The 21,753-nt window shown below is 53.5% G+C and overlaps 1 protein-coding gene across 1 annotated transcript in view; it reads left to right on the top strand.

The window, feature by feature from the left end:
- ABCC6 (ATP binding cassette subfamily C member 6) overlaps nucleotides 1-21,621 on the top strand; it is a 48,672-nt gene extending 27,051 nt beyond the window's left edge. The window contains exons 16-31 of the mRNA XM_033101158.1: nucleotides 572-698; nucleotides 929-1,105; nucleotides 3,158-3,325; nucleotides 3,783-3,957; nucleotides 5,244-5,319; nucleotides 6,528-6,648; nucleotides 8,155-8,362; nucleotides 9,851-10,161; nucleotides 11,611-11,810; nucleotides 14,138-14,264; nucleotides 15,331-15,432; nucleotides 16,225-16,371; nucleotides 18,324-18,482; nucleotides 18,560-18,726; nucleotides 20,538-20,732; nucleotides 21,023-21,621. Coding sequence (XP_032957049.1) covers nucleotides 572-698; nucleotides 929-1,105; nucleotides 3,158-3,325; nucleotides 3,783-3,957; nucleotides 5,244-5,319; nucleotides 6,528-6,648; nucleotides 8,155-8,362; nucleotides 9,851-10,161; nucleotides 11,611-11,810; nucleotides 14,138-14,264; nucleotides 15,331-15,432; nucleotides 16,225-16,371; nucleotides 18,324-18,482; nucleotides 18,560-18,726; nucleotides 20,538-20,732; nucleotides 21,023-21,131 — 2,569 coding nt within the window. The 3' untranslated portion in view covers nucleotides 21,132-21,621. The remainder of the gene's footprint in view (nucleotides 1-571; nucleotides 699-928; nucleotides 1,106-3,157; nucleotides 3,326-3,782; nucleotides 3,958-5,243; nucleotides 5,320-6,527; nucleotides 6,649-8,154; nucleotides 8,363-9,850; nucleotides 10,162-11,610; nucleotides 11,811-14,137; nucleotides 14,265-15,330; nucleotides 15,433-16,224; nucleotides 16,372-18,323; nucleotides 18,483-18,559; nucleotides 18,727-20,537; nucleotides 20,733-21,022) is intronic.
- Nucleotides 21,622-21,753: the final 132 nt, after the last annotated feature.

Genomic DNA, 21,753 nt, shown 5'->3' with positions numbered 1-21,753 from the left:
TTAACAGGCCCCCTGGATGGAGGTTGGACTACAGAACATGACAGGCAGGGGCCAAGGGGAGAAGCAAGGGGAGCAGTGAGGGGCCTATTGCAGTGACCTAGGCAACAGGCGATGCCTGTAAGCCCTCCTGCCCCAATAAAACTGTGTGTGTGCACGTGCGTACCTGTGTGCATGTGTGTGTGCACATACATGTGTGTGAGAGCACGAGTCTGTGTGCGTGCACTTGTGTGGGCATGGATGCGTGCATACATTGTGTGCCTGTGCCTGTGTGTGGTCTGCATAGATACATGCATTTGTGTGTGTGCGTGCATGCCGATGTGTGCATATATTGTGTGTGTACTTATATGTGTGCGTGTGTGGGTGTGCATGCACGTGTGTGCACATGTGTGTTCGCATGCACATGCGTGGGACGGGATGGCTGCTTGCAAAGCCAGACAAGGATTGGGAGAGCGAAGGACTGCCCTGCATGTCCTCTTAGCGACCTCCCGGCTGAGTCACTGGGCTTCACCAGTTCTGCCCAGATTCCAGCTGGGCCTTACCCAGGGATGTGTCTCCTATCCCGTGTTGCCAGGATAAACCTCACCGTGCCACAGGGCTGTCTGCTGGCTGTCGTTGGTCCAGTGGGGGCAGGGAAGTCCTCCTTGCTCTCCGCTCTCCTTGGGGAGCTGTCAAAGGTGGAGGGGTCTGTGAGCGTCAAGGTGAGGCCCCTACTCACCTGCCAGAATGTCCCCCATCCTAGAGCCCTCCCTGCCCCTCCCCACCCCGCTCCGATCCTCCCCGCCCCTCCCCGCTCATCCCCCTCCCAGCCCAGCTTCTCTCCCATCGCTCTAACTTCCACCACCAAGAGCCCAGTGCTCAGTACTCCCCCAAACCCACTCTACCTCCATCCCCATCGGCCTCCTCCTCACCAAAGTGAGTTGTATTTTAGGGTCCCGTGGCTTATGTGCCCCAGGAGGCCTGGGTCCAGAACACGTCTGTGGTGGAGAATGTGTGCTTCAGGCAGGAGCTGGACTCACCATGGCTGGACCGAGTTCTGGAGGCCTGCGCCTTGTGGCCAGATGTGGGCAGCTTTCCTGCAGGAATCCGCACCCAAATTGGAGAGCAGGTGAGAGTCTCAGGCCTTCTTGGGCAGGGAGGCACTGCAGCTGGGCCACTTGCTTCCCTGAGCTGTGGGCAGTGTGGTGGGAGAGGCCAAGGGGAGACAGAGAGGGCCGGAAGTGGGGGAGAAACAGGGCCCAGCTTAGGCCAGGCACATAGTAGCTGCTCAAGAAATAGTTATTAATCAGTGAATGATTGAAAATAGAGCCAGGGGGAGGAAGAGAGATGTGGCAGGGACTGGTGGTGACGGACTCTCAAACTGGGAGTGGGGAGACCTGTGCGCCTGTCCTGCCCTGCCTTTTGGGGTGACGTTGGTTAAATTGCTTCCCCTCTCTGGCCTCACTAAAGGGTCTGGGCAGAGATGTGCAATAAACAGGGTATATGCATCTGGAGCTATGGATTAGGTGGGATTGACAGATGAAATCCAGCCTCCCATCTGTTTTTGTAAATAAAGTTTTATTGGTACACAGCCACCCCTTTCATTTACCTGTGGGCCACGGCTACTTTTGCACAGAAAGGGCAGAGATGAGCAGTTGTGACAGAGACTCGGTCCCTCAGCGAAGCTTAAAACCGTTACTATCAGACTCTTTCCAGAAAAAGGTTGTTGACCCCTGGATTAGGGAATTGAGAATGGAAAAGTAGTAGTTAAAAATAAGGAAATGGGTGAGGTTTCCTGGAAAGAAGCGGAGGCTAGGGGCCTAGGAGAGGGTCTGGAGCAGCCCCTGCATGAGAGGAGTGTCCAGAAAGGAGGACGAGGCATCGTGGAAGCCGAGGGAAGGGTGTTTCAGAAGCAAGGGGGTGCCCGCTGCCGTCTAGGCCTGTCCAGCTGTGTCACACCCTCAACGAAATGTGCGCTTTCCCACCACCTCTGACCCCTGCAATGCGCCCATCCAGGTGATGGAAGCTCCATCCTCCAGGAGCTCAGGTTTAAACCTGCGTGTCCCCCTTGAGTCCTCTCTTTTGCCTACACCCACATCTAATCCATCAGCAAATCCTGTTGGGTCCACCTTCGAAGCAGACCCAGAATGTTCTGTTCTCATCCATCAATTCTCCCCCACATGGCTGCAGCAGCCCCTGGCTGTGCTCCTTGTTCTGTCCTCAGCCCTGACAGGCTAAGCCCAGTGCAGCAGCTAAAGGGAGTCTGTTCAAACGTAAGTCACATTCTGCTCGGAATCCTCCAGGGTGTTCCCGTTCCCTCAGAGCCAAATCCTGACCATCACTGACAAGGCTGCCTGGGATCTGGCCGCTGTTAGCTCTCTGACCCCATCTCCCATCATGCAACACTCCAGCCACATGGTTCTCTGTGGTTCCTTGAACACCCAAAGCACACTCTCACCTCAGGGCCTTTGCACGTGCTGTCCTCTCTTTCTCAGGAGTCCACAGGGTCCATCCCTCACTTCCAGGTCTCGACTCAAATGTCCCGAGTGGAGAGGCCTCTCCTGACCTGCTCACACTGTACACCGTCCACCCTTCCTCTGCTTTATTTCCCTCATAAAACTAACACCATCCGATAGGTGATACCTTTCACTTGTTTGCTTATTAATTATCTCCCCCCCACCTTCATTAGGGTGAAAGATCCATGAGAGCAGGGGACTGGCTTTTGTTCATTGCCATGTCCCCAGAGTCTAGAACACTGCTGGGTACAAAGTAGCCACGCAGGAAATATGAGTGGAATGAATGGATGAATGGATGAATGAATGAATGAATGAATGCATTTAAGGACTGAAAAGCGGCCCCTGGAATTAGGAACAGGGAAATGATGACTGGTGTCCTTGAGGAAGGCAGTATCAGTAGAGAAATGGGAACAGAAGCCAGACTCAAGTCGAGGCAGTGGGAGAGAAAAAGCCATGGAGGGGCCAGACAACTCCTCCAGGAAGCTTGGCAGGAAGGGGAGAAGGGAGGCTGGGTGGAGCCTGGGGGGATATTGGCTTGAGAACAAGTGTTTAAAGCTGGACGGCCCTGCAGGACAGGCACCTCCCTCATGAGCAGATGTGGCCCCGTCACAGCAGCTGCACCCAGCAGTGTAGACCCAGGGCCCTGTCTCTCTCTCTGGCCACAGGGCATGAATCTCTCTGGCGGCCAGAAGCAGCGGCTGAGCCTGGCCCGGGCCGTGTACAGGAAGGCTGCCGTGTACCTGCTGGATGACCCCCTGGCAGCCCTGGATGCCCATGTTGGCCAGCACGTCTTCAACCACGTCATTGGGCCCGGGGGGCTGCTGCAGGGAACGGTAGGTTTGGAAAAGGCATCGTCAGAGGGCACAGGACAAAGACAGAGAGGGTCCTAATGCAAGTCCGGCTCACCACCACCCTCCCCGAGTCCAATGTTCCTCTTTGTAGTGGTCAGCTTTTGCTGCATCAATGCTACGTAACAAACAACTCCCACATCTCGGTGGCTTACAAGAGCAGTGTATTTCGTGCTTATGGGTCTGTGCTTAAACTGCCACAGGTCTGTCTCCCCCAGGTCATCGGCCAGATTCAGGCAAACTCCGTGTCTTCTTGAGATGCGGGTTGAAGGAGCCCCTCTGTATCTCTACTGGGACGTGCTGTTTTCAAGAAAGAGGGCAAGAGCATGCCAAGGGGCACTCTTCCCACTCTGAGCCCCTGGCACTTCCTGCCCCCACCCCCACCCCAGCTCTGGAAGGCTAGTCAAGTTCATGAGTGTAACTCCACCCGTTCCTCGCTTAGACACGGATTCTTGTGACTCACGCGCTCCACGTCCTGCCCCAGGCTGATTGGATTGTGGTGCTGGAAGATGGCGCCATTGCCGAGATGGGTTCCTACCAGGAGCTTCTGCATAGGAAGGGGGCATTGGCAGGCCTTCTGGATCGAGCCAGACAGCCAGGAGACAGAGGAGAAGGAGGTATGGACTGACTGCGCTTTACTGGTTTTCTGTGCTTGGCTCCTAGCAAGGGTCCCAGCTGGCCTGAGTGGACCACTCCGGCCATTCTCTGCCTACAGCCCCAAGCCCGAGGCAGACAGTTCTCCTGAGAGGCGACCCATCCCCCTAGGAAGAGCCAGTGGCACCGTTCTTGAGCCAGGGGCTGTGCTAAGTGCTTCTATAAATATATGATATTTCATTTAATCTTCACAACACCCTTTGGAAGCACATACAATTATTGCCGCCATTTCACAGATGAGCAAATTGGGGCAGAGAGAGTTAAATAATTTGCCTGAAGACATAAGATTGGAACTTGGGTGGGGTCAACTCTGGAGTCTATGCTCATAGCTGCTACAGAGACTAAACACGGTCATTTGATGCATGAGGCCAGAAGGCCCAGGCCACGCTAGCTAGGGCTTCTAATGATCCAGAGAGCACAATGCCTGCTGGGAAGACGATGGCGTTCTGGAAATGAAGTCACTGACCCACGCTCACCCACGGGGAGTGAGAAAGAACAGCCATGGCTACTCACTTCCATTAACTCATCACTATGTCCCCATGAAGCCAGGACTGTAATTACCTCCATTTTACAGATGAGGAGACTGAGGCCCAGAATCAGGACCTGGCCCAAGGTTACACGGCTTATAAGGGGCGGTGCTGGGATTTGAACCCAAGCAACTTGACCCCTCATATTTCATCACTAGACTGTATACTGCCCCTCCCTAATGAAGCAAGGACTCGCAGCCAGGCGCCCCCCAGCCCCTGGCTCTGCCTAGTCTGAAAACGTCTGTTGGGTATGGCCCACCTAAGTGGCGATTCACAGTGTCTCCACACTGGAGCTTAGAGATGGAACCTGCCTGGCCTCAGGGACAGTTGGGGGACAGGGGTCCTCCCTGGGGGAGATGACACCTGAGCTGGGGTGAGAGTTGGCTGGAAACGAACATTCCAGCCATAGGGAACTGCTTGTGTGAGGGCGTCAGGGGAACCCGGAGCAGTTTGCCTTCATACAAGGTCACGGAGGTGTTCCCACCCCAAGTCCATGGCAGGTGCTTGATGATATTTGCTGAGTGCATAAATGAAGGAACGAGTGATTGAATGGATAATGTTCTCGGCAGAGCCCAGGGAGGGTTGCAGAAGGTTGTAGGAGCCAGATCAGAGGAAATGGAGGCTCAGACAAGTTAAGGGCAGACAGCCAGTGGGTGTCAGTCAGCGTCTGGAGCCCGAGGTCCTGTCCCCCAGCATGTGACAAGACTTATTTGACCTTGCAGAAACAGAACCTGCGACCGGCTCTGAGGATGCCAGAGGTGCCTCTGGAGGAGGGAGGCCCGTGGGTGGACCACACAGGTGAGTCCGCTGTGATCCTAAGTGCAGGGAGGGCACAGAGGGAAGGCTGGAGGGGGGCTGCTGTGTCGTCACTGCAGCTCAGGCAGGTAGGCGGCAGCCAGAACTATTCTGGATGCAACACCTGCTGAATACACACCGTGGTGCTCAGCGGCCAGATAATTCACCAAAAACTGTTGGACTATCAAATGGCCAAAATGATTAAGTCCCCAAATGTCCAGTTCACAGAATGACCAAATTGCTTTCGAGTGTAGATATGTAGATGGTAGATGATAGATTGATTGTCAGAGTACAGCTGGATACATAGAGGTAGGAAGATGTAAATAGATGAATATATAGGTAGACACATGATAGATTAATGATGGATGAATAGATGATACGTTGGTTGATACGTGATAGATGACAGATAGATAAATAGATAGATATGTTAGATGATAGATAATTGATGGCTGGATGGATGGATAGATGATAGAATTGGTTAGTAGATGAGATAGGTGATAGATAGATGTAAATAGATGAATATGTAGGTAGACAGATGATAGATATATTATAAGATATGTTATAGATAGAAGATAGGTAGATAGATGATAGATTGAGAAATGATGGATGGATAGATGATAAATTGGGTGAAAGATGATAGATGATTGATAGATAATAGATGACAGATAGATAGATAAAAATAGACATAAATTATCCGATTGTACAGTTGAGGAAACTGAGGCATAGAGGGGTTAAGTCAGCTGCCCACGGTTTCAGTTAGCAGATAGCAATTCACACTGAAGGTTAAGTCGGCTCACTCATCCACAGACGAAAAGAACATACAAGGAACATCTGAACTGTGCAAAACTGACAGTCTGCTAACTTGGACCGACAAATTTGAGGGTAAAACAGCAGGGACAAAACTATTGCAGCAAAGCTTCGGCCAAAACGAAAACTCTGAAAAGCAAGTTCTAAAGTTGGGCAAAGAAGTTCATTCAGTGAAGTGGCATTGGGAGAACAGGCTCGCTCGACTCTGGGGTAATGGACGTTCTGTAGCCGGGCGCCACAGAGGGAGGACAGAGCACGGCACCTAGATGGTGCTCAGTGTGTTAACTGAATGAATGAATGAATGAATGAAGTGGAGAGTGTACACCAGAGGTGAGTGGCTACCAGTAGCACACACACCCCACGGAGAGAAACACTGATTTGTCCTCATTTCCTCTCAATAACAGGTCTGTGAAGTTAGTCCCCGAGAAGGACAGCACCACTTCAGAGGCCCGGACAGGGGTTCCCCTAGATGACCCTGAGGGGACAGGATGGCCAGCTGGAGAGGACAGCGTGCGGTATGGCAGGGTAACCACCAGCTGCTCCCTTCTGTCCGAATCCACTGCTACCGCTGCCCCCAGGAGCTCAAGACCTCTCACTAGCACTGGGGGTGGGGCTCATCTTTACTGAACACCTACTATGTGCCAAGTAACATGCTAAACACTTTCTATTTCTTAATGCTCACGACCACCCTAAATTAGATGGTGGTAGCTCCATTTTAGAAATGAAGAAACAGGTTCTAAAGAGTTGAGAGACTTGTCTGTGTTCTCATAGCTACCAAGTGACCAACCTGGGTCAAATCAAGGTCAATCCTAATCTGAAACTCATACGCTTTCTCCTCTGCTGGTTTCTCCATCCATCCACCCACCCATCTACTAACCTGTCTACTCATCCATTCATCTATCCGTCCACCTTTCCACCCATCCACTCCTCTGTCCTACTCACTCATCCATTCACCTACTCATCTATTCACTCATCTATTCATCTCACCCATCCATCCACCCACCTACCTACCCATCCATCCATCCATCCATCCATCCACCCACTCATTTATTCATCTACCCACCTACAGACCCACTCATTTATTCATCCATCCACACATCTAGCCATTCATTTACCATTCACCTAGCCACCCACCATCCCACCCAACCAACCACCCACTCACCCACCCAGAAAACGTGTACGGAGCCCCCACTATGTGCCAGACAAAATCTCTGCCCTGGTGGAGATGGCAGGCTGGTGAGAGGAGACAGCAAACAGTTAGGCTAACAAGCCGCTAACGTCAGATACTGATCAATGCTATTCAAAAAATAAAGAAGGGCAATGAGATGAGGACCAACTGAGAGTCAGAGGTCTGCTTACATAGGATGCCCTGAGGAGTGACATTTGAGCTGAGCCCTGAGGGATGCAAAGGAACCAGCCATGGAAAGAGCAGGGGGAAGAGCATTCTGGGCAGAGGGAACAGCAGGTGCAAAGGCTCTAAGGTGGGAGGAAGCTTCGGGTGCCAGAGAAAGAAAGGGCTTCCATGAGGCTGGCAGACCGTGAGCTGGGGCTCAGGTCAGAGAGGTGTACAGGAAGTTTGGAATTTCTTCTGAGAGCAGGAGAAAGCCACGGGCGGGGCAACAACAGCAAGATGGGATCAGGTTGATCTTTTTAAAAGTTCACTCTGGCTGCGGCTGTGTGAACCTCAGATTTGTAGGAGATGGACCTTAAGCAAGTAGCTTAACCTCTGTGCCTCAGTTTCCTTATCTCTTAGATGAGGATAGAGACCCGTGCCTGTCCCATAGTAGGTGTTCAATAAATCACTCCAGAGCCGGAAAGCACCACAGCCTGTCAGCTTTCACGCTCCCACTGGTCCTCTGTGGGTTCTGTAGCGGGAGGGGGTCCTGAGGCTAGGTGGGGACGGTGCTCCAGGTGGGATGTGCTGAGAGAGGACCTGTGAGGTGTGTGTGACGGCTCCATCTGCACCCTGGGCATGTGGGAGCCTCACCTCGCCTTCCCTCTCTTCCCCTGTCTCCCTTACACGTACCCCAGGTGAAGGCCAGCATGTACCTGACCTACATACGGGCTGTAGGCACCCCACTCTGCCTCTACGCACTCTTCCTCTTCTTCTGCCAGCAAGTGGCCTCCTTCTGCCGTGGCTACTGGCTGAGCCTGTGGGCGGACGACCCCACCATGGACGGGCGGCAGACACAGGCGGCCCTGCGAGGCTGGGTCTTCGGGCTCCTGGGGTGCCTGCAAGGTACCCCTCCCTGGCCTTCCTTACCCTCCATCCTCTCAGCCGCACCCAAGGTGCTCAGGGCTCCCTGGGCCGCCCATCCCTGGCTTATCCTACTCCCCCTGGCCATCCTTGAACGTCCTGGGTCTTTAAGACGGGGCTGGGAGGAGTAGGGGACATGGCACATCCCTCCTTTTCTGGAATCCTCAGAATCTGCACCAGACTCAATGGCAAATGCAGAATTTCGGCCCCCAGACACTGGGGCAGCCGAGACTTAGGTGGGCACAGATACGGCAGTTCAGCTGGACACTGCCTCTCCCCAGCAACTCCAAGTGGCGTTTAGCACTCTAATCCCAGCCTCCAGATGAGCCTCTAGATGTATTTGGAGGCCCTGTTGTTACACAAACACGTTACGGATTGTTATGTCTTCTTGGAGAATTGACCCATTTATTGTTAGGTCATGCCCCTCTTTACCCCTGATAATTTCCTTACTCTGAAGCCTGCTCCATTTGAAATTCAGAAAGCTGCTAACTCTACGTTAATAGCTATAATATACTAACTATATAACTATACATCTCAAACTAGTTTAAGCACCAAGAGAATGCATTGGCTTATGGGACCAGAATCCATAGATGACTAGCTTCAGGTATGGCTGGATCCAAGGGTTCACATGAGGCTGTTGGAATGGCTTTACTTTCTTCCTCCGCGATAGCTTCTTATCCCTGCAGGCTTCTCCTCCTAGTGGCAAGATGGGATCCCATAGCTCCAGCGTGGCCACCTCGAAACAGCACGCACCTTTTTCCCAAAAGTCTTAGCAAAGTCCCAGGTCTCACCCTCATTGGCCTGACTTGGGTCATGTGTTCATCCTTGAACCAACTGCAGTGGTTGGCTTGGTAAGGGATGAAAGTCGCCCCAGAAACAGAGAGTGAAGTTAGACCCATTCTCCCATTCTAAGCACATAGATTGGTTGGCAGGAAGGCGTATATTAGTTTCCTAGGGCTGCCATAAAACAAATAACTACAACCTAGGTAGCTTAGAACAACAGAAATTTACTTGCTCACACTTCTGAAGCCACAAGTCCAAAATCAAGGTGTCAGCAGGACTGGTTCCTCTCGGAGCCTCTGAAGGAGAGACCGTCCCTGGCCTCTCCCCGCTCCTGCTGGCTGCCTGCAATCCTGGGCATTCCTTGGCTTGTGGCGCTTCTCCCCACTCTCTGCCTCCGTCTCCACACGGCCTCTTTGCTGCGCTTTGTGTGTCTCCTCTTCTTAAAAGGACACTAGTCATTGGATGTAGAACCCACCCTAAATCCAGGATGATTTTATATCTCAAGGTCTTTCACCGGTGACATCTGCAAAGATCCCATTTCCAAATAAGATCATATTCTGAGGTTCCTTCCACCCACTACGGGGTGATTCCAGCAAAGGATAATCCGGGGGACCAGACCATGAGATGGACACCACAGGGGGTGGGTGGGGCTCCAGCCCACATGACCTGACCCCCTTTCTCTCCCAGCCATTGGGCTGCTTGCCTCCATGGCCACCGTGCTGCTAGGGGGGACCCGGGCATCCAGCCTGCTCTTCCAGAGGCTCCTGTGGGACGTGGTGCGGTCTCCCATCGGCTTCTTCGAGCGGACGCCCATGGGGAACCTGCTGAACCGCTTCTCCAAGGAGACAGACACGATGGATGTGGACATCCCAGACAGACTCCGGTCCTTGCTCATTTACGCCTTTGGCCTCCTGGAGGTCAGCCTGGTGGTCGCCGTGGCCACCCCGCTGGCCGTCATGGCTATCCTGCCCATGCTGATTCTCTACGCTGGGTTTCAGGTAAGGAGAGGTTGGGTGGACCTCCTGGGGCCTCCTGGGGTCTCCTCAGCCAGTTCCCGTCTCTGGGCCGGAGTCAGTGTAAGAGGTTCTGTCCAGCTGGGGGTCCGGGAACCACCCCTAGAAGAATTCCCGGAGGCAGAGACACCACAGCCTGTCTCTAACACCTGTAGTTATCTGGACGTTTGGGGGCAAACGTCCACATCGACGTTCTTCGTATCTCACATTTTGTCCTGTTACTTGAAATCAGCTCCTTCTCCAGTTACCTGGAAACCAGGAGGGCATTGCAAAGTCCCGAAGGTGGCTGTAGGAGGCTAGACTCTTTCAGTTGCCAAGGCCAGAGACGAACTGAAGTTAGCGTACACAGAAGAACAGAATTGAATGGCTTACATTCCTCGGGTGCGGTGGCCAGCTGTCACCAGTACAAGTCACTCCCTCCGTATCTTTGCTCGGTGCTCCTCAAAGTGTGGTCCTGGCCCAGCCACAACAGAATCACCTGAGAACTGGTTAGCAATGCACATTCTCGGGCCTCACCGAGACCTACTGACTCAGACCCTATGCAAGTGGGGCCCAGAAATCCGGGTTTTAACAAACCCTCCAGGTAATTCCGGTACACGTTAATGTTTGAGAACCACTGGCTTAGCTCTGCGTGGCCCAGTGTTGCACACACTCTTTCCAGGGGGCAGTTTTGATGGCCCCTGGCACCCCTATACTCACAGCTTCCCACCTTAGCAACCCCAACACAAAGAAACCTTTTCTCCAGCTCAGCATTCATACAACAATCCCAGAAAAGATTCTGATTGGCCCTGTATGGGGCATGTGTTCATCCCTCAGCCAATCACTGGGACCAAAAGGATAGTTTACTCTGGCTGGGTAGGCTGTATCATGTGACCACCCCTACACTCAGGTTCCCCAGTTGACAGCTCCCCCGGGAAATCGAAGTGGAGTGGAAGACGCTGTGGTAGTCAGATAAAAACCATGGCCACCACTGTCCTCCACAAGCATCCCAGGTCTTCTCTACATCCTCTTGCCTTGGGAGAGGGACAGCTTCTCCATCGGTGACTGGCTCAACGTGAAGCATTTGGCCTGAGAGCTGGGAAGGAGACATTTACACCCGATGCATGATTTCTCAATCCTGGCCATACGTTAGAATCACCCAGAAGGTGCTTCACAAATGCCAAGACCAAGGTGACACCACTAGAGATTCTGATTCAGTAGTTCTGGGGTGGGGCATTGGAGGTGTTTGAACCTTCCCAGGTGATTTTTAAAAGAACCACCAAACTCTGATTTTGCAAGGAAATTGGAACCCAGAGAGGAGCAGCAACTGGCCCAAGGTCACACAGCAAGCTGGTAGCAGAGCCCGGTCTGGGACCCTGTACCTGGGACTCCCTGTGCTTCTCAAACTCTCTCTCTGTGTCTGTGACTTCTCCCCTCCTACCTGTCCCACTTCAGAGCCTGTACGTGGCCACCTCGTGCCAGCTCAGACGCCTGGAGTCAACCAGGCACGCCGTCGTGTGTTCCCACATGGCGGAGACGTTCCAAGGCGGCGCAGTGGTCAGGGCCTTCCGGGTCCAAGGCCCCTTTGTGACTCAGAATGACACCCACGTGGATGAAAGCCAGAGAGTCAGTTTCCCAAGGCTGGTGGCTGACAGGTAGGGTGGGGCCGACAAGACTCTGTAATCCATCTGTGTCCCCAGAGTGTGTCATACTGTGTGGCCAGAGAGCTCAAGTGGCCTGCCGAAGGTCATACAGTGAGTCGGGGATACAGCTGACGCTAGATCCCTTGGACATACTTGGCTCACACTGTGAGCAAGTGGAACCTGGCCTGGGGGGTGGGGGATCCCCAACAGCAGGTGGGCAGGAGGGATGTCAGCAAAATGGAAGGAACCTCTGTAGCCAGGCCATTGGACGAGCCTCTGTTGACTTGGTGACAAAGCAGCTACGTAAGTATCCTCAGCCTCTTTTCAGTACCAAGCAAGAATAAGAACACAAGCTTTGAGCACAGAAAGACGTGGGTTCAAAACCCAGCTCTGCAGCTTACTCGCTGGGTGACCCTGGGCAAGTTACATGTCCCCTCTGAGCCTCATGTATCAGACCGGGATTGTGCTCATGGAGCGGCTATGAGGATTGAATACATACGTGCATAGCTAATACTTGTAACACGCTTACTACTGCCTCGCACAGTTCTGAGCTCTCTACGTGTATTAATTCATTTAATCCTGTTAACAACCCATGAGGCAGACTGTTTTGTAAATGGTGACTTTTAGGCACAGAGAGATTTAGGAACTTGGCCCAGGGCCACACAGCGAATATGTGGTAGAGTCAAGGTTTGAATCCAGGAAGTCTGGGGCCACTGTGTGGAGAGGGTCAAGCACACAGTAGGTACTCAACAAATGTGCAGTCCTTTCTCCTTTTGGCCCAGGTGTCCAGTCAGCAGGACCTATCAGGCCCTGTAGTTTTGGGCAGTGTCTCAATTCCATATGCCTCTGGGGGGACCTGCCCTGCCCCGTCCTGGAGTCTAGCCTAGAGAGGAGGGATCTTACGGACATTTAGAAGGCACCTACTGTGTGCAATGTTCAATGATTTTCATGCTACCATGTTTCCCCGAAAATAAGATCTAGCCGAACCATCAGCTCTAATGTGTCTTTTGATAAATATAATTAATAGAAGACTCGGTTTTATATTGCATTATATATTATATTTTATTATATACCAGGTCTTATATAATATAATATAAGTGGCCTTATATTATATTATAAGACTTGGTCTAGTATAATAGTAAAATAAGACCATGTCTCATATTAATTTTTGTTCCAAAAGACTCATTAGAGCCGATGGTCCGGCTAGGTCTTATTTTTGGGGAAACGCGGTATATATGGCATATCTCATTTAAACCTCTCAACTGTAATGAGTCAGATGTTCATTTCACAGATAGGTAAACTGGGTTCAAAGAGGTGAAGCGACTCCCCAGGGTCAGCCATCTAGGAAGGGGGAGACCCTCTGTGTGTTCAGTTAGTTGGCTCACTGAGAAGCCTGATGTTGGAAAGGGTGCGTGCTTTTTGGTATGGATCAGCAGATGTGGCTTCAAATCCTCGTGTTTGTTATGTGTCTGGACTTAAGTAAGTACCTAACCCTTCTGAGCTTCAGTGTTCTCATCTGTCAAATGGGGATACCTCCCTTCGTGGGGTTGTTAGGAGGACTAGCTGTTATATGTAGTAAAGGCCAGAGCTCCCTAAAGATTTTTATCTGTTTGGTTCATGGCTGTGTTCCCAGCACCTTCAAAATGCATGGCACAAAGTAGGTGCTCAATACATACCTGTTGAATGAATGAATAAATGAATGAATGGCAGAGTAGAAATTCAATAAAAGGGGGTGCATATTTATTCATCCACTCAATATATGTTTGTTGAGCACCTACTCTGGGCTGGGTCTTATGCTAGGTACTGGGGACAGAGCCGTGAATGAGACAAAGTCGCTGCCCTCATCAAACTCACCATTTGTTGATGGAGACTGAGTCAAGGACTGATTAAATAGTTGAATTATAAAGACTGATAACTGTCATGAAGGAAGTTATCAGCGATGTGTTAGAAAGGGGGGAGCAATCTGGGAAGGCTTCCTTGAGGAGGTGATGTTTGAGCTGACTTGCTCATGAAGACGGTGGCCACGTGAAGATGGAGGTTGGGTTCAGGCAGGGGGCGCACAAGGGAATATGGCTTGGCATATCCTAGGCACAGAATGTCGGCAGCATGGCAAAGCTTTACTAGAGCCCCTACTATGTGCCAGGTCCTGAGCTGAGCATCGGTGAGACAGGACAGCATCAGCTTCCCTACCCACTCAGCTTGCATGGAAACTGGGGTGTGGAGGAGACCATGGCCCCATGGGCACTCAAGCTGGCACCAGGACCAGTTCTTGTGCCCAGAGGAGCAGGCCCCACAGAAGGGCCCTCACTGACCCCGCTGTTACCTGCCTCCCCTTACAGGTGGCTCGCTGCCAACCTGGAGCTCCTGGGGAACGGGCTGGTGTTCTCAGCTGCCATGTGCGCTGTGCTGAGCAAGGCCCATCTCAGTGCCGGCCTCGTGGGCTTCTCTGTGTCCGCCGCCCTTCAGGTACTTCCCACACCCCAACCTGGGCTCCGGTGTGCGGGCAGAATCAAGACAGACGGGCCCCTGCCAATAGAGCCTTCAGGGACCCGAGTCCAAACCACCAACCACTGAGGAAAATATGGCTCTTAAACAGCTTAGCTGAGGTGACCTTGCTGGCCCCTGAGCAGGAGTCTTACCTCTTGGAGCCTCAGTGTGCTCATCTGAGAAATGGGGCAGAATCCCTCCACTCGGCTAGTTGAGATAAAGTATGTAGAGTTCATGTCCAGTGCACTGTTAACTTTCAGTTAGCTATTAACAATATTTAGCACGAGGTCATGACATCTATGAAGGAAAAAAATATACATCTATGTATATATTTAAGTAGCATTCATCCTGAATGAGACATTGTTTTAAGAGCTTTTTAAAGATTAACTCCTTTATTCCTGCTCCCAAGCCCATCAAGGGTGCTATTATTATACCCATTTTATAGTTGAGGCAACTGAGCTTAAGGATAAAGCAAGGGAAGAGGCTGGAGCATGATGCGGGGAGGGGTGTTGGGAGCTGTGATGGAAGAAAGTGAGGGTGGGAGGGAGCGGAAGTGCGAGCCCAGGCCTGGGGCTGGGGGGATGGGAATGCCTGGTAGGCAGTTTGGCTGGAGAGTGTGGGCTAGGGGGAGACTGGGGGGAAAAGAGGCTGGGAGAGGAGAGAGGGCTGGAGCAGGCAGGGGGTGTGGGCCCTGGGAGGAGCTTGGCGTGGTGTCAAATGTGACGGGCACTCGGGAGGGAAGCTTCTCCGAATGGAAGTCATCTGGTCTGGGCCCTGCTGGGTATCCCTGGGAGGACCATGCACCCTCTCTGGTCCTGTCTCCTCACCTGTATCAAGACGCGTTGGACAAGCTGATGTCTGAGGGCTCGTTTCTGCTCTGCCTACTCTGGTTTTACTGAAGGGAGAGATGGGTACTGGCGGCTGCAGCCAAATCCAGGCCCCTTGTCTGGTTGGGGCCCTGCCTCCCAGTCCCTGGCTCAGCGGGGCGGTGCCAGCCTGCGGGGTGGCTTTGCTGAAGCCAGCCTGAGGCGTCTTCTCTCTCCAGGTGACCCAGACGCTGCAGTGGGCTGTCCGCAGCTGGACCGACCTGGAGAGCAGCATTGTGTCCGTGGAGCGGATGAAGGACTACGCCGGGACGCCCAAGGAGGTGATGGGTGGGAGACGGGGGCGGAGGGCGTGCCCCATCCCGGCCTCACCGTGGGCAGTGGACCCGGGGCGACATCTGCCGCGGGCTTTGGAGCCCCCACCACTGTAGGCAGGAATCCCAGTCAGGGCCGCAGCAATGGCTGAGAGCATGGGGTCTGGACCAGGTCAAATCCAAGTCCTTTGCAGGTCATTCTTCTGAGTGACAGGGGACATAGGACACAGCAGTGCCACAGCCACGTGATAGCAACATGATAGTGACATTCCAGTCGCACAAGAGCAGCATAACCACTAACAGCTGGGTGTCCCGGGAGGGTCAAATGAGATCCCTCAATAAAGGACTTAGGACGGCGTCTGGCACCCAATGAGCAGTGCGTGCCCACGGCTCTTATTGGCCCCATTTCACAGATGGGGAAACCAAGGGCACAGAGTGACCTGTTCAAGGTCACAGGAATACTAAAGGCAGCGTTGGACTCCCTGCTGCAGACTTGCCCTCTTCACAGAAACAAAGGAGAGTGCTTCTCCTGCTAGCGGAAGAGTGTGTGTGATTTGACAGTTAGCAGTGGCTGATAATAATACTGATTTAAAGAGCAGCCAACACCGCCATTGTTTTTACGATACCAGGTATTGTTTCTAGCTTTGCTAGGTTCCATGCCCTGTAACAGCCCTGTCAAATAGCAGTAACTATGCCCATTTTACAGAAGAGGAAACTGAGGCTTACAGAGGTTGGCCTTTGTGAGAAGGCAGGGAGAAAGGCTCCTCTGACCCAGTGGGGTCCCCTCCCCCCCTGCCCCAGGCGCCCTGGATACTGCCCACCTGTGCAGCCCGGTTCCCCTGGCCTCAGAGGGGGCAGATCGAGTTCCGGGACTTCGGGCTGAGACACCGACCTGAGCTCCCGATGGTCGTGCGGGGTGTGTCCTTTGAGATCCGTGCGGGAGAGAAGGTGAGCGCCGCTCCCATAACCTCCTCCTCCCGGGGGCCAGGCCACAGCCAGGCTGGGTGCTACCCCAGGGTCCAGGCCCTGAGCACAGCTGCGTCTTCCACGTCCCCACCTCAGGGCCCCTCGTCTTCAGACCCACCACGTCCTCATGAATGTAACTTCCCAAAACCTGCTTCCACCACAGCGAAACCCACCCCTACCTTGCCGTCCCAGATGAGGTATCTCCCAAGGCCCTTCTTTCTTCTTTCTCAGACATTAGTTGCAGACCTACTGCGTGCCAGGCAGCGTGCTGAATGCTCCACATACATTATCCAGTTTGCATGGGCTCAGTTCCTGGCTTTGCCACGGGGGACCTGGGGCAAGTCACTCCATGGCTGAGTCACTTCATGGTCTGAGTTTTCCCATCTGTACAATGGGAGTGTTGGTGTCAACTTCGTAGAGTTGTTGTGAAGCTTATCTGCGTTGATACATAGAAACTGCCTGGCACAGAGCAAGCGCTGCAGACGTGTTTGCTGATGCTTTCATTAATCAGCATCTGCATTTTTACTCTGACAACCACCCTATAAAGAAGGTGCTGGTATTGTCCCATTTTACAGATGCCTAGTCACTGAATCCCTTCTCCCAGTGACACTTCCTCCCTGTAGCCCTCCCTGCTCTCACCCTGATGGCTCCAGGCCCCCATTGGAGCCCCCACACTCCTCCAGTCTGTTCTCCTCTGATCTTTATTTGAGAATGTCATCCCCCTGCTTGAGACCTTTCACCTGCTCCCAGCTTCCCTCAGCATAAAGCCCAAACCCCTGAGCTTGGCAGTCAAGGCCCTGTCCAGCTCTCCATTCAGTTTCCTGCCAGGGCATAGCCAGCATTTGTGGAGCAGCTGCCTCTGGGCCAGGTAGACGCCTGGTGCTGCCCTCACTTGTGGTTTGCCCCCGCCCCGAACTCCTGTACACCCTTCAAGACCCCACTCAAGTATCCCCTCCTCCGTGAGCTTTCCCTGATTACCCCATCGACCCCTACCCCATACAGCACGAACAGCACCTTGTTGCTAACCTCCATTGCTGCAGGTCCGGAGCTTGGGTAGAGAGAGGCCTTGCTCATCACACAATATTATTAAAATTAAGTTTACTCAGTGGCATTATTTCCCAGACTAGACGGTGAGCCCGTGGGACCAAGGACTCTTTACTGTTTGCTTTCTTGGTGCCCAGAAGGGTGCCTGTCATACAATGGGGTGACACACATTTCATTCATTAAACAAATGGTGTGGAAGCCCCACCATGTGTCCGACACTGAGCACGTAACAGTACGCAAGAGAGAGAAGGAGGCAGGAAAGATGAGGGACAGATACAAGGATGGGCAGATGGATGGAAGGAGGCTGGCTGGCTGGGCGATGGATGGTGGGTGGGGTGGAAAAAAGGGGGATGGTTGGATGGCTGGATGGGATGCTGTGTGAGAAAGGATGAGAGGTGGACAGAAGACAGGATTATGGATGGAAGGATGGTGGCTGGAAGGAAGGCTGAGAATGGAGAGCAGGAAGGATAAGGGACAGAGGGAAGGATGGGGACGGATAGAAGGATGGGACTTGACTAGAATGACGGCATGAAAGGAAGGATGATGGAGGGGTGTGGATGGAAGGATGGAGAAACAGAGGAAGGGTAGGCTGTAGAAAGAAGGGTGGGGGACTAGATGGGGAGGTCTGCTGAGATGAGGGGAAGAGAGAAGAATACATAGAAGGTTGGCTAGATAGACGGGTGGATATATGGAAAGGTGGAAAGATGGAAGGATGGATGCTCAAAGGATGATGGATGGATGGATGGATGGATGGATGGATGGATGGATGGATCTTGGGTGCAGGCGAAACATCTCGCAGAGACAGATGCCCAGGCATCCTCCGGGCTGTGGCCTACCTTCTTCTGGTCAGGCATGGTCAGAACAGCCTTTGCCCTCCGGTGCCCTGGCAGGTGGGCATTGTTGGCAGGACGGGGGCCGGGAAGTCCTCCCTGGCCGGGGGCCTGCTGCGGCTCCTGGAGGCAGCTGAGGGCGGGGTGTGGATCGACGAGGTCCCCATCGCCCACGTGGGGCTGCACACGCTTCGCTCCAGGATCACCATCATCCCCCAGGTGAGGCCTGGGGAGCAGGGCGGACAGAGGTGGGGGCCTGGCTGGGCCCAGCGCTGACCACTGCCTCCCCTGGCCAGGACCCCATCCTGTTCCCCGGCTCTCTGAGGATGAACTTGGACATGCTGCATGAGCACACGGACGAAGCCATCTGGGCCGCCTTGGAGACGGTGCAGCTCCGCGCCCTGGTGGCCAGCCTGCCCGGCCAGCTGCAGTACGAGTGCACAGACCAAGGCGATGACCTGAGGTAGGGTCACCCCACCGGCCAGGACCTGGGGGCACAGGCGGGCGAGGTGAATGTGGCGCTGACTCCCCCGGAGCACGCTACCCGGGAAATCTGCCTCCCCCACAGATTGCCACCCCCTTTCTGTTAATCACAGGACACGTCCCATTCCTTATCAGCGATTCCAAATTCCAACACAGTCTCTGAATATCGAGTTTCTTGTTCCTCAATTTAGTTCCTAAATGTATGTGGTGGCAAAACCCACCCTCTATTAACACAAGGCAACGTACAGTCTTTATTTATCCTACTTGACATTTATTTTGCTACAGAGATACTGTGTTGGATGTTGGGCGCTGACCCCACGCTCACTGGGGGTGTACTGTACGCCTTTACAAAAACGGTTTTAAATTGTAGCAAAATATGCATACCATAAAATTGACCATCGTAACCCGTTTTCAGCATATACTTAGTAGTGTTGAGTATAGTCACCTGTTGTGCAGCCAAACTCCGCAACTTTTTCATCTTGCAACACTGAAATTCTGTACCCACTGAAACAATTCTGCTTCCCCTCCCCCGAACCCCTGGCAACCACCGTTCTGCTTTCTGTTTCTGTGAATCTGACTACTCCAGGTATCTCCTTTAAATGGTACTTATATTATTTGTCGTTTTGCGCCTGGCTCATTTCCCTCAGCATGAAGTCCTCAAGGTTCATCCATGCTAGCACGTGGCAACGTTTCCTCCCAGTTTTAAGGCTGAAGAATATCCCCTTGTGTGGCCACAGCACATTTTGCTTATCCATTCATCTGGTGGTGGACACTCGGGGCGCCTCCACCTTTCGGCCCTTGTGGATAATGCTGCTGTGTGCCTTCTTAACAACCGAGGTGTTCTAGACGTAAAACCCATCTGGCCCTGGTAAGGCGCTGTGAGTGGTAGTGATTTTCACGCATTGGGGAGACAGTGTAGCCTGACAGGCTTCCAACCCGGGCCCCCCACTTACCAGCTGTAGGACCTCAATCTCCTGTGCTTCAGTTTCCTCATCTGTACAATGAGAACAATCGTTAGTACTGGAGTGAGGATTAAAGTGAAGTTGCTGAAACTGTGCCTGGCATACCAGATACAATATCCGCCTTCGTGTTTGGCAAAGCTGCCCTCTCGCTCATCTCGCTCCTCTCATTGTGAAGGGTTGGCATCTGAGGCTTGAGACTCGCCCAGCGTCAAGGTGGGAAGGCTGGAGTGAGGCCCGGGCACCCGACACCTGCGCAGCCATAGTAGCTTCTGGTTCCCTAAAGGCTTTCCTGTGAGAGGAAGCTGAGCACAGCAGGAAAGAGCCCCAGATGGCTCGGGGTGCTCCCTGGCCGCGTGACCTTGAGCCTCACCTTGCCCATCTGTAATTAGAATAAGAGAAGCCACTGTATGCTGAGAGCTTACTGTGTGACCCGCATGCACTTGTGTGACTTCTCTGGTCCTCATGACCCAGCAAGGAAAGACCCGTTAATACAATACCTACCTTTGTGGTTACATGGGACTTGAGTCAGGTTACGCACAGATCGCAAGGATGTGTCTGGCACGTGGTGAAACCATGGAGACACAGAAACAGCCATGCCCCCGGTGGGGAGCGGAGGCACAGCGGGTTTGATGGCTGCCTAGTCACCCTGCCCCACAATGGCAGGATGGGAGGGGGGAATGGGGATTCCTACCCCGTCCGTGGACCGGGGTCCATGGGCACGCACCCCCCACTTCTGCGGCTGTCGTGGGGGCCCATTGCTGGGCGCACGCTACAGATCCTGATGGGGAGACACGCCAACCTCGGGCCTGACGGTCCCCCTCTTTCCCAGCCTGGGCCAGAAGCAGCTCCTGTGTCTGGCACGCGCCCTCCTCCGGGACACCCAGATCCTCATCCTGGACGAGGCCATGGCGGCCGTGGACCCGGGGACGGAGGTCCAGATGCAGGCCGCCCTCCGGAGCTGGTTTGCCAGGTGCACAGTGCTGCTCATTGCTCACCGCCTGCGCTCCGTGATGGACTGTGCCCGGTAAGCTCCCCTCACGTGCCGGGGGGCTCCCACGGTGGCGGAGGAAGGCATCTGGGTTTAGAGCTGGAAGGGCGATGGAATGGATGTCAAGTGCCCATTGTACAGGGTGTAAGACTGATGCCCAGAGGGGGAGGGCTGAGCCCAAGGCCACATGCCCAGCACGTGGGTCCATCCTGGCTGTCGGGGCCGGGACACTATACAGAAGGCCAGACTTCCAGGGAGCAAACCTCAGAGCGGCCACATGCCCGGGCTGGGGTCCAAAGAGCTGCCTGTCTCCGTCTCCCCTGCAGGGTGCTGGTCATGGAGAAGGGGCAAGTGGCAGAGAGCGGCAGCCCGGCCCAGTTGCTGGCCCAGAAGGGGCTGTTTTACAGGCTGGCACAGGAGTCAGGCCTGGTCTGAGCCTCCCTGCTGTGCCACCCTGATGAGATGTGCCGTGCCCTGGAGATACGAGTGCCCTGGGGTCACCGGTAGCCCCACAGTGTTGAGTCTAGACCACTCTCTGCTCTCGGGCAGAGAAAGTGACCGATCGTCACGGACGCAGCAGCGCCCAGGTTGGCCTGACCAGAGCCTGTCCACCCAGGAGCCAAAGTGGACAGCGGCTCCCAGCCCTGGCTGCCCATTGGACCCCCCTGGGGACCTCAACACCTGCCCACGTCCAGGCTCCACCGCAGACCAATGAAATCAGAGTCCCTGGGGCTGGGGCAACGGTGTGTGTGCTTTTTACAAATTGACCGTTTATTTTGAGATGATTATAGATTGACAGGCAGTTGTAGGAAATAATCCAAAGTTCCCGTGTCCCCTTTCCCCCAATAGTAACACCTTGAAAAACGACAGTATGGAATCACAACAAGGACTAACATGGCTCCAATGCACCAATCTTGCTCAGATTTCCAGTTTTGTACGTGTGTGTGTGTGACTTCTACACAATTGTGTCACACGTATAGGTTCCTGCATCCTCCACCACAGCTGGGATGCTGATCACCTCCATCACCACAAGGAGCCCTCGGGTTCCCATTTTGTC

The sequence above is a fragment of the Rhinolophus ferrumequinum genome (genome assembly GCF_004115265.2).
Source record: "Rhinolophus ferrumequinum isolate MPI-CBG mRhiFer1 chromosome 15 unlocalized genomic scaffold, mRhiFer1_v1.p scaffold_54_arrow_ctg1_1, whole genome shotgun sequence".
NCBI lineage: Eukaryota > Metazoa > Chordata > Mammalia > Chiroptera > Rhinolophidae > Rhinolophus > Rhinolophus ferrumequinum.
The sequence above is the reverse complement of the archived record's forward strand: the minus strand, read 5'-3'. Positions and strand labels throughout refer to the sequence as shown.